The sequence below is a fragment of the Microplitis mediator genome, chromosome 11 (assembly GCF_029852145.1).
Source record: "Microplitis mediator isolate UGA2020A chromosome 11, iyMicMedi2.1, whole genome shotgun sequence".
Lineage (NCBI taxonomy): Eukaryota > Metazoa > Arthropoda > Insecta > Hymenoptera > Braconidae > Microplitis > Microplitis mediator.
The window spans coordinates 54,783-67,738 of record NC_079979.1 but is presented as its reverse complement, the minus strand read 5'-3'; the positions used below and the strand labels follow the sequence as shown (position 1 = coordinate 67,738).

The 12,956-nt window shown below is 29.5% G+C and overlaps 1 protein-coding gene across 1 annotated transcript in view; it reads right to left on the bottom strand.

Annotated features, from left to right (window-relative positions):
- LOC130676864 (cell adhesion molecule Dscam2) overlaps positions 1-12,956 on the bottom strand; it is a 44,166-nt gene that overhangs the window by 17,176 nt on the left and 14,034 nt on the right. The window contains exon 2 of the mRNA XM_057483362.1: positions 1,487-1,673. Coding sequence (XP_057339345.1) covers positions 1,487-1,673 — 187 coding nt within the window. The remainder of the gene's footprint in view (positions 1-1,486; positions 1,674-12,956) is intronic.

The window sequence follows — 12,956 nt, the reverse complement described above, 5'->3', positions numbered from 1 at the left end:
TGAGACGGTTGAGGTGACAATCGACGCGTTTTATTGAGTTCTAAAGCTGATTAGATTTTGGAATTGATTTATCTAGTCGTTTTTGAGAAATTTCAAAAATACTAACAAAAATTTTGTTTTTTGTTTTTAATTCTTTCGACAACGGTTTCATTTGAACGAATGAAACGATTTTGATGGTTGAGGTGGCATTCAATGCGGCTTATAAAGTTTTAGAGCTGATTAGATTTTAGAATCAATCCATCGACTACATTACAAGTTATAAAAAAAAAACATTTTTGAAAAAATTTAATTTTTGGAATATCTCCGAACGCACCCTACCGATCAAGCTCAATTTTTACAGCTTCAAGATATTAACAAGCCGCGTCGAACGCCACCTCGACGATCAAAATCGGTTCATCCGTTCAAAAGTTACAGTAGATATTTACATACATACATACACTCGACTATGATCTTTAAATTAGTCAGAATAGTTTCCTAGAACCTCAAAACGTCAAGATCTGTTAGAAATTCGATTTTCGAAAATCGGGGTGAAACCAATAACTTGCCGAATTTTTGAAAATTTTCAATTTTCTTATCGGGAAATTAAAAAAGTTTATACTGCTAAAAATAAAATTTACGCCTATAGTGAAAGGCCGAGAGTTTATAGCTACTGTATATATATATGTATGCACGTTAGGATTAGGATTTTTTTTTTTCCCATTCAGCAGTAAAATCGCATATCCCTTAAAGTTTTACGATTGCAGACCATTTAACTCTCAACGACGACCAAACGACTATACTAGACGATCGATAGGAGATATCTTGGTTCCCGACTCGGACACTTTTTACTCCTGGTATATATCTGGTATATATCTTCTCTTCTAAAACGCGAAAAAAGTTACTCGAACTGCTGTACTGCTGCTACATGTATTGATTTGCTTGTCTTATTTTGCCTTATTTTCTTCTGTACACTATTTATATATCTATATTTATATACGTATTTAAACAAAAATATATATAATTATAAAATCTCAAAAAAAATAAAAATAATAATAATGATCTATATAACAATTTTATTGATAATATTATTTAATTGTTGTATTACTTTAAGTAAAATTTTAATTTCTATTAATCACAAAAGAAAAAAATATTCATTAAATGACTTTTATAATATTTTTTTCTGCTTTTGGTCCACATATAATTATATATATATATATATATATACATGTCTAAGAGTAGGATATTAAGAAGGAAATCCAGATTTCGATTAACCAAAGGAAATGGATTTTGCCAACTATTGCTTTCCAGTACGGTCGCAGCAACAGCAGTAGCAGTAGTAGTTTTAGTATTTTAGCAGTAATAACAGTAATAGAATATTTATTTCTGTGTTAAGATTATATTCCGCACAGATATATATTTAGAGAGATAGAGAGAGAGAGAGATTTGTTAAGGTATATCGGAGTGTATAGTACTTGATTAAAAAATATAATTATTTAAATGTATATACCTGAGACCTGGAACAGCTGTGACGGTCCTTTGATCTGGACTTGTAATCCATGTGACATGAGGCGTTGGACTTCCATGAGCTGAACAGCTTAATTGTGAACCTGTTGTATTTGAAAATACCAAAGTACTTGGTGGTTCAAGCACAAATACTGGACCCTGTTGACCAAATACAGTAACACAGCTATCACCTGAAAATAATCATTATTTATTTATATATATAAATTTTATTAATTACATCATTATAAAGAAAAAAAATGTTTTTTATATTTTTAAAAAATAACTCCTCTGTTATATAATTAAATATGTTTCCTGTTTAATAATCGAAATTTAAGATTTGAATAATTGATAATAATAAAAATATATGGATTTTGCACACAATGTTAATATTATATATGTATGTATAATAATTATGCTGATGATCTGTTGTTAGTTGAATAATGGTGGCAATGCTACTGGTTCAATTAATAATTACGTATATCAGTAATGTTGGTTATTTGCGAGAATAACGCTGGGAGGGGAAGGAAAAGATAAAATAATTAGAGTTTAACAATTGTATTGGTTTATTTATATCACACGAGTGTTATTATTGATTAATGGGATTGAGCATAAATATATACCATATTATAAGTGATGATAATAATAATAATCAGGGAAAAAAGTAAAGATTAGTCGAATAAATAGGAAACTCGGCGAGTAAAATCAAGAGTAAAAAGGGAATATAGTTTTCCTGGGAGGTTAATCCCCGATTACGTTTATTCATTTTGTAATGAGGCGCGGATTGCGAGTATGCATTTACCCTGCTACTGTCTCTCTGTGATGATACTACTACACGTATATGTGTGTAAATATTTGTGTCCAGTGCTTGAACTAATAGTCGAATAATTTAATAGCAAATACTACTCTGTAATGTGAGAGAGATTGTATTGTGTATACACAATATATGTATAGAATAGAGAATATATAGGTTGTTTAAATAAATTTACATATATATATATGATTGAAGATATGATATATGGTGACGATGAGCGGTTAGTATAGAGGCCATTGATGATGATGATGATGATGATGATGATGATGATGATGATGAAATTTTATCTAATTCTGGATATCATTGCTGTGATGTACGTGGGCAATGTCACACGTAAATCTGTAGGTATATGAGTAAGTGTATATGACAGTAGCAGGTCGACGGATATATGATATGACCCGAGACGAAAATATAATCGAGATCCGTTCTGGAGTTAAATCGATATACCAGCATACCGCGTCGGCAGTGACGGTGGTGCGCCAGGCATCAGAGTAGTATTAACCATGGAAATAATTCATCGGATGAATTATTTAATTGGTCGACTTGTCTCTTCTACCATGCACTTCTATTATACTATAATGCTCTGATCCAAAGAGACCGCCGAGCAATAACGTTTTAAATTTGAGATTTAGATTAAATGCTTTAAAATTATTATTATTAATAAATTAATAATTTATTAGTTAAAAGTTTGTAGAGATAAAACATGAACCATGCATATATAAGCGATCAATGGCAATGGTTAAGAGGACCATATCGTCATTTTCATATATGTAAATATAAAAACGACGAGCAGGATGATAACGTATTCTAAACTACTCGAAAAATTGTCTTGCGGGTAAAAGAGAAAAAAAAGTCTCTATAATATATATTATATATACCTGGTGGTTTTCTCTATATGCATAAAAAAAGTTTATTCCATCAGGCTAACCATATAATCTACTTTTCTCAACCAGCTTATATATACTCTACATAAATTGACATTTCATTTATCTACTATATACATAAAATATATATATTTTTTCAATAAATTTTATTTATTTATAAGAAAATATATTATTTGGTCTGAAAGTTTTTTTTTTTGTTTTTTCGTTTTTTTCGTTTTTTCGTTATTCTATACTCGTCAAAATGTCAATAAAAATCTCTCAAAAGCACTTGATGTGTGGCGACAACATAACATGGTAGTTTGTGTTGAATGAATGTGATGTCTGATGTGTATATCTATATTTGTGTAGAATTGTAATTTTATCTTTAATTGTCTTTTACTCTCACAATATATGTATATAGTGACAGAAGCACAATTGTTCTTTTACTTTTTTCTTTTATAGACAAATAGACAAATACATTTTTTTATATCTTAGAGGTAGAAAAAGTAAAAAAAAAATCAATTGAATTCATTTTGTGACTTGTATCTATAATTTTATAATATAAAGTTTAAATATTTTTCAAACTACTTTTTCTATTACCTGTAGTAATGTAAATAAAAATAAAAAAAATTAAGTATAAAATAATGAAAATACCTCAGGACAAGTTAGCGTGGCGAGTCGTTTAAAAATAATTCACCATTTCTTTTTATATTTTTCATTTATTTTGACATTTCGCTCAGAAAATAAACAAAATAAATAAATAAATAAATAAAGCAAAGAAGGAAAATATATAAAGAGTTGGAAAAGCGTACAAGCGAATAACGTTTCTTAGAGTGTTTGTGCCTCTGCGCACGCGTACCTAAGTTTCTTTTATACTTTTACTGTCCCGGTCTTTCTTATTTTGTCAATTTAATTTCCTCGGCGTCTTCCTTTCTTTCGTTCTTATTCGTCAAGGTAGTATTCGCGCGCGCACTGAATAGGGCTTAATTTTTATGGGTTGAGCACGTGCGAGACCCGTGACTGCGCCAAGACGTACTAAAGTATAGGCAAGAATAACAAAACGAAGTAGAAAAATCCAAATATACCGATAGATATGTGTGTGTGTATGTAAAAAAAGGATGTTGGTAGAAGTAGAAGGAGAATGAAGGGAGTTAAATAGAAAAAAAAAAAAAAAATTGCAATAAAAGTACCGGCGACGGAGGATTGGGGAGTTCCGGTAGACTGGAGAAAGAATGAATGAGCCAAGTGTCCGGAGGTGCGAGTAGGACCAGAAATTCTCGTTCCAGCATCACCCAACTACAGCTACAGCTGAGGTGATTTCACATTCGCGTCACGAACGCCCGATCGTTGCCCATTATCATCGTGTCAGTCACTCCATTACTCACGTTAATTTACTCTCCAATCGCTTCGATCGTTCAAAAAAATAAAAAATAAAAATAAAAATATAATAATAATGAAATAGTCTTTTGTTTCCAATTATCATTTTATTTTTTAATTTCATAAAATAATAACAAAAAACAAAAAAAAAATTAAGATGTTTTATCGTTGACGATTATCAAATATTATTTTGATTTCAAATTAGGTGGGTGTGTGAAATAATCATGCAGGTTTCTTTATCCGAAGTCTTTCGGTGCACTTATATAATATCGCTTTCGTTATTTTTCAGATACATATATATAGACAATCAACATTTCATTAGTTTCTTTGATGCCCGTAACTTTTATAAACCAATCAAAAATTTAATTTTGAAAACTTTTATTTGAAAATACTGCAATGTATGTATATAGTAAAAAATGAATGCCCATGATGTTTACATATCTCTACTTTATCATATCAGATATAGAACTACATATTTATTTATAATCATGTACTCTGCACCAGTACACGGAAAGAAAAACATTGTAGTTCCTATAGTATATACTATATCTAAATCGTAATTATTACAATCACAAAATTTTTAATGATAACTATCCTAATATATTAATTATTACTACATAATATATATTTCATTTATGTGACATAATTCATGAAATTAAATCATAATTAAATTTTTTAATGTAAAATTTTCCTTCATATCTATTTACCAATATATATACTTTGTACCAGCAGATATCGATTCCACATACCCCACGTCATGCTAATATTTATAAATATATATATATATATATATGATGACTGCTGATGCACGATGCCCTTGTGAAGACGAGTGGAATGTAAATATAACGAAATTCCGTGATGTGATATGATGCGTTCTTGGTCTCCGTCCCTCCACTTATTATATATATATATAAATCTTGAAATGAAAAACAAGAGACACTTGTGCATCGTAACATGTAGCTCGTAGTGCGCTCACGTAGCCCACCCCTGTGTGGGGAAAGAATAGCGAGTGGTTGGAAAAAAATAAAAGAGGGACACTTTTTAATTTAATTAGTAAGCTCAAAGACTAGGATGTAGGATATAGCTCGTAGCTATGTTTTTTTTTTTCCTTATATGTATTATTATTATCATTGTCTGTTGTTTGTTGTATACAACAAAATAAAATCACATTATGACTGCTGCAATAGTAATAAAAAAATTTGAATCCAATTGATTATTTACGTGACACATAATATATATGTTATAAGGCATTCTAAATATTTTTTTTTTCGAAGATTATAATATTGTTTAATAGTTATAGCATTAGCTCTAGGGGAAAATGTAATTGAATATACCTATATATATCTCGAACGATCTATGATGATTTTCATTACTCTGATAAGTAATAAAGATTAAGTCCAATAAAAAACTTATTAAAGGGCTTGCAGAGGCGAAAAAGATACGAACTTGTTGGCAAATATTTGACCGGTCTTTAGATTTTAGATTCGTGCACGCGGTGGAACGTTATGAGCTTTTCGTCTTCTTTATTTTTTTCTTTTTTTTTTATTCTTTTTATTTCTTTTATATTTCACGACTTGCTCTTTCACTTGGCTTTTACATCTTCCATTCCCGTTTCTTTACGACTTTATACCACTCGACTGTTTTTTTCTTTCTCTCTTATTCCCATCATCAAACATCACATCAACCATTTTCTACTTTTTCTACACTCTTTTATACTTTTCATCTGTCGACTCTTATCTGTCGTCCAGACACACAGAGTAAAAATACACAAAATAAATTATATACAGCATATATAGTCGGTTGAGGAAACACACTGAATTTTATACATTTTGTATTGCGATTATTTATTAATTATTTTTTCTTTTTTTTCTATACCAATATGTTTCGTCTTGTGATCCTAATATATATATTATACTAAGGTTGTGTAAATCGGGTTCGAATCGAATCGAATTTCCGAATCGAATCGAATTATTCGTCAATTTAGGAATTATCCAAAAGTTTTTAAATTATTTTCGACTTTTCAAATTACTCAATTCAAATTGAGAAAATTCTGATCAGCTTTCGCATATTCAAATTTTATGTAATGGAGAACTTAATTTTTTAAGTAATCAAAAATAATTTTTTTGCAAATTTGTGTCTGTACTCTATTTATCTCAGACAAAAATTTGAATTATTTGAAAAACTATTAAAGTTTTAAGTCGCTCAAAAGAAAATTTTGGAATTATTCTATTCGATCCAACACGAACAATTCGTAAGTTCGAACTATGCACATACCCCTAAGATATACTTAAATCTTTTTATTTACTTTAACTCAATAATAAAATTTACAACTACATTAATATAATAATATGTTTGTTAATAAAATAAATTCTTAATTTATATAAAATATTTTTTATGTGTATCTATGTTACACAATATACTTATATAATAATAATAATAATAGCAGTAGTAGTAGAGTAAGAGATTGGATCGCCAAAAAGGGAAAGAAGTATATGTACCGTCATACTTACAATTAATATGGATATATGCTAGGTATATAGATATATAGATATATAGATATATGCAGCAGTAGTAGTAGCAGTAGCGTTTGAGCTAGGATGAGAGGGTTCAGCTCGACGAGAGAGCACTGGGCGACTAGAACCTGACGTCGTCGACAGTGGGTGGTGCTGGACTACTCGAGTGTCTTGTCAATATCTATAGTGTCATCGATGTCTCTCAACCAGACCTATATATCTATATATATTTATATGCATCAATACTACTTGTACGATGAATATACTGCCTTGTATCACTATATACTCCACTGTCTATTTCATCTTTATATAATATATATATTCATACAATACATATTATAAATAAATAAATATATTTTATAGAGATACAATATATAAAACTGGATAAAATATAGTTTTATTTATATATAATATATATACAGATAGATAGAAAGTATAGATTGTTGGCGTTAATACAGCAGCCTTTGCTGTATAGGAGGGAATATCGAGAGGTGGATTTTAGAGGATCACATTGAAACCATTCGCTCAGAGTATAAGTATATATGTACATATATAAATGTCGAGGGCGCCGCGACGCTCATAAGCCGATTATATCGGCACGCCATTCGTCGGTCTTTCTCCCCTGATCGTCGTCATATACCAGATACAATACAGTAATAGCTGTAGCTGCTGTAGCTGTACTAGCAGCAGCAACATCACTAGGATCACTAGTACTAGTGCTTGATGTATAGTATAGTGTGTTGCTGTAGTGCTACAGCATTTCATAGTACTACTAGAGTGGATGCATGCTAGATCAAGAACCAGTATATGTAACCCACTGAAGCCAGTCTAGTCACCGTGTTTCCTCCCTCTGATACTCTCATGCTATTGCCTATATATCATCATCATCATCATCATCATAATCATCAGCATCAACATCAACATCAATATCATCATCACTATTACTACTTTTATTGAACAGCTTTTATATTATCCTTTCATTTTTTTTTTATTTTTCAAGTATTAATACAATATGTTAAATAAAGTAAAGATATTCTTTCTTTTATAAATAATTTTTACTAAAAAATATTTCGAATCCATTGTTAAAAAAGTTTCAATAGGGATCAATGACTTGAGGTTCAATTCGAATTATAAATAATTCTTCTTTATATATCATCTTATATACATGTATATTATATATAAGATGATAGAATACTTTTATATACTTTGAATTTATTTCTCAGAATCTTATATACTCCACTCGCCTGTTCGTTCATTCGAACAGTTTCATTCCCCGTCGAATAGTGTGATAGTAGCGGACACACCGGAAATGAAACTGGAAAAATAAAAAAACAAAAAGAAAAAAATAAAATGATAGAAAAAGTATATTACTATAAACAGCAAAAGAAAAGAGGACTATACTGATGGCTTGAAAGTCATGAGCAGATAATGAAAGAGAAAAAAATCTTAAATTTTTTTTATTGCGAAAGAGCGTAAAGTCACCTGTGTATTTATGGAAAAAAAGATAAATATAAGGTAAGATGACTAAACTGTCGAGATAATAAATGAAAAAAATATTTGAATAGGGTAAAAATGGCGGATAATCAGTGGGAGGGGGGGGGGTTAAGGGAAAAATATAAAAAGAAAGATAAGGGTGTTGCGATGTTGTATGAAGAAAATATCAACGAGATAGTGAAAATTTAAAAAAAACAAAATGAATAGCAAATAACATAAACAGGCGAGCGAATAGGGTGTGAACGAAAAAATAGTTTGTGACGCGAAACAAACAAAAAAAAGAAGGAAAGATAGAAATGAATTGTGAACGCGTGTGCAAAAGATATTAATATATAGTAAACTTAATATATTTCTTCTTCTTTTTATCTCTTTCTCACTCTTCATATTTTATTTTTTATTCATTTCAATATAAATAATATTCTTATATAAATTTTCTCGTATATTATGTACATATATGTATTTTTTGGCTTGTATAAGGGTATATATATATATAAAGACACATACGAGAATGACCGTGTGATTGCTTGTGTTGTACATTTATTATATTCATATATATGTATAGTAGTGGGTGAAAATGATAAAGGGAATATGGCGGTATACATAGACGACGACGGTCTAAAGTGAGAGAGTATGTGTAAGTGTAGTACAGTGGTAGTGATATGAAAGGTAGAGGGTATGGTCGTACAGTAGAGTAGAGTAGAGTAGAGTATAGAGGGGTAGCTAAAGCTACGTATGCGACACGATCGTGTATATATGGTATTGGCGCGCGAGTGTGCTGTTATGTACTTTGACATACGAGCAAGACTCATACATGCCATGCGGCTCGTGACTGCCAATAATCGAACGTTATTACGTTACCATATATGTATATTCAAGAACATATATAAATGGGTGTTGAAAGTGCGCGTTAGAGAGACAACGATTGTTTGTCAGCTCTATATATATATAATGCACATTCACACACGTTATTTGAATTGCATTGAATCGCCAGGAATGAGAAACAAAAGGTTCGATACTGCATAGGAGTTTGTGACTCGCGTTACTTTTTACACGGACAACAAAAACTACTACGGAGTCTACTAATTCGTCTCTTATAACTAACTCTTTACTTTTTTTTTTTGTTTCATGTCCATGATGGAACATTTATAAGATCACTTTATTGGTCTCATTTTTAATAAAAATTAAATTGTTTGAAATTATTAATTATCATTCAATTTGATATAGAATTGAATTAAATTTTTTTTATAAATATTTGATAAGTAATTAAAAAATGATAAGAATAAAATGTGTATAGAGTTGCGAAGATGGATTATGTGCGGTGAAATAATGTTTACACGATGATGGATTACTGTCGTAAGTATGTTACTCTTTGTAAAAATCTATACTTGTACATATATAGAAATGTGTATATATGAGAGACATGATAAATTCGCCTGCATAATACCAGAGATACTTCTGAATTCCTCTAGGTACAAGTATATATATATGTATATATATAAATAAATTCTCGGTACACTGGTTTCATGAAAAAAATGAACTACGGGCGCTAACGGTGCAACGGCGCAAGCGGTGATGGGTGACGAGAAAAAATTCAGTCTCATGAATTAGCTAATTAATATAAGGCTGATATACACGGAGTTGCTAGACAAGCAACTTATGCTGATGATAATAATAAATTATACTTTATACATGTGTTAATGATGATGATGATAAAAATAACAAAAATAAAAAATACTTGAATAAAGTTAATGGTATTGATAATAATGGATTAATAAATAATAAATGATAGATAGATATTGAGTATCGAAGAAAGTTAAGGAAATTAAATAATTTAGAGAAAGGAAATGATCGTGATGGAAGATAATACACACGAAGAGGTAAGCGAAATGTGATGCTAGTCGGCGCACGAGGTGCCAGAAAAGGGTTTTAGTATCACTAGAAAATATATTCTCTGTCTATATATCGTCAGAGAGAAATCGATACAGAGGGACGAACGAAACCATCCCAATGTATGGGAAGAGGGTAGTCGCGCGGGTGATCTGCCACCGCTACTTTTTTTTTTTTCGCTCTGTCTGTATTTTTTACAAAATCCGGCCTCCGATACTACTTCTACTACTACTACTACTACTACTACTACTATTAATAACAATAATAATGCTAGCATTAGCTACTACTACTACCTTCTAATGTCACTGTAAATCTTGTACAGATATATATTTTCTTTCTCAGGGATCCTCAATTCTGTCACTTGTTCATTTATTTTATTCACTCTAAATTATTCGAAATTATATCTTTAATATTTTTATTAATACACGGAAAGAAAATTATGAAAACTGTTCCCATAATTTTGTGAAATTTTTTCCTATACCATCATAAGAATTACGACCATAAATTATAGGAATGGTTTCTATAATATTATGGGAATGGTTCCCATACTATCATGAAAATATTAATTTAAAGAAAAGTGTGGAAATCACTTCTACAATACACAGAAATATTATTAAGCATAAAAACAAAAATTCAAACATTGAAAAAAAAATTTTCATTTGGTAAATACATTAAAATTTTTAGAAAAATTTTTTATTTTTTAACAAATGTAGCGTCGAGGAAACTTGATTTGAATCTCTTCATATCATGAGGGAAATTTCTACACTATTTTGCAAAAAAAAATTTTTATAATATTATGGGAACTATTTCCATATATTATGAGAACCATCCCTATAATAGTATAGGTATAATTCCCATAATGCATAGCAAAACTTGCCATAATTTTCTTTCCGTGTACTATGTTTTTCTCATATAAATAAAATCTCATATCTATGTAAATGATTTCAATATAAAATATAATTTTTTATTAATTAAAATTAATAGGAGATTCTGAAAACCAACTCAAAAAATTTCAGCCATTTTTGAGATCTTCAAGCTAAAATTTAACGTCGTTAAATCCATCCTGAGGTTACTTACTACTCTCAATATCGTAAACTATGTATATATTTCTTTTCACTATTAGCTTTATTGACAAATACAATAACAATTATATATATTTTATATACATATCCGATAATTGATCTAAAGGTATTTAAAAAAAAAAACTAACCCTTTTTTACTGTACAAAATATTAATTTTTGGAAATATAATAAAATTTTAAAAAATATTATTGCAATACATGATAAGCTTTGTTTCTGTATGAATTTACGTTAATCGCAGATGGCAATTTTTTATTGTTGTTGGCAACACGCCACATACTATATACTGCAAGTATTTCACTTTTTTAAAAGTTGATTCATATAACAAAGAAAAAAAAATAATCAACCGATACACATTATATGTTTTATAAGATAGTTGTATTTATATATAATCTTTACGGCAAATATAACGATTTGTAAACTGAAATGTTCAATTAGGAATTCTCAAAAGTTATATATATATTTAATGTATAATAAATATTGATAAACTCACTGATAAGTAGTAGTAGTAGTAGTAGCAATAGTGAAGTAGGATCCATTGCCATCACAGTCCACACTCGCCACTCGTCTTCATACAGCTTTTCGGTTCAGTGCATTCTCGAAACTTTACTGAAACATCCAATAGATTCCCGCTTGCCGGCGGGCAGAGACAGGTCGTGTTACAAAGGTGGAAACTGCACACGCAAAAGTAGGGAAACAGTGTCAAGGGATCAAAGGATCCAAGTGATAACCAACCAACCAGTGATTCTAAAGCACAACTTTCACTATATTATATATTTAATAATATAATACAGTATATGTATGTATTTAATGGGATAATCATATTTAATAATAATATACTTAAATTCCATGCATAGAAAAAATATATATTATATGCATTGCTCAACGAAAAAAGTAAACTTTTGATCTATACAAGTATAAATGTTAACTTTGTTTGCACAAGTCTCATTATCGTTGCATTTTAGATTATATTGTGCGCACGCTTGTTCAAAACTTCAAACTAGTTATATATATATAGATCTAGAGGATATCTCTTTATACAACGTACTGTCTACATACACTAAATATTTGTTTAGTGTTTTTTTTTTTTTAATGTTTACAAAATATTTCATATTTAATTTCTTTCTTTATGTATAATAAATTAAATTCATAAAGTAGTTTTTAATTGTTAAAAATTTTTTCATGTGTACAAATATGCAAAAAAAAATGATAAATTAACTGTAATTGATACAATAACATAAATAAAAAATGATTGTAAATTTATATAATACTGTATATTTCTATAATAATCATCGCAAATATGCATTCATATATAAAGAATGATGTGTATGGAAAATTGATGATATATATAATTTTTTTATTATATATTTTGTGTATAACTAGAATGAAAAGGGTGAGAGATGGGAAAGTACACTACTACAGTAGTAGGGTATATCAGCATAGCAATAAA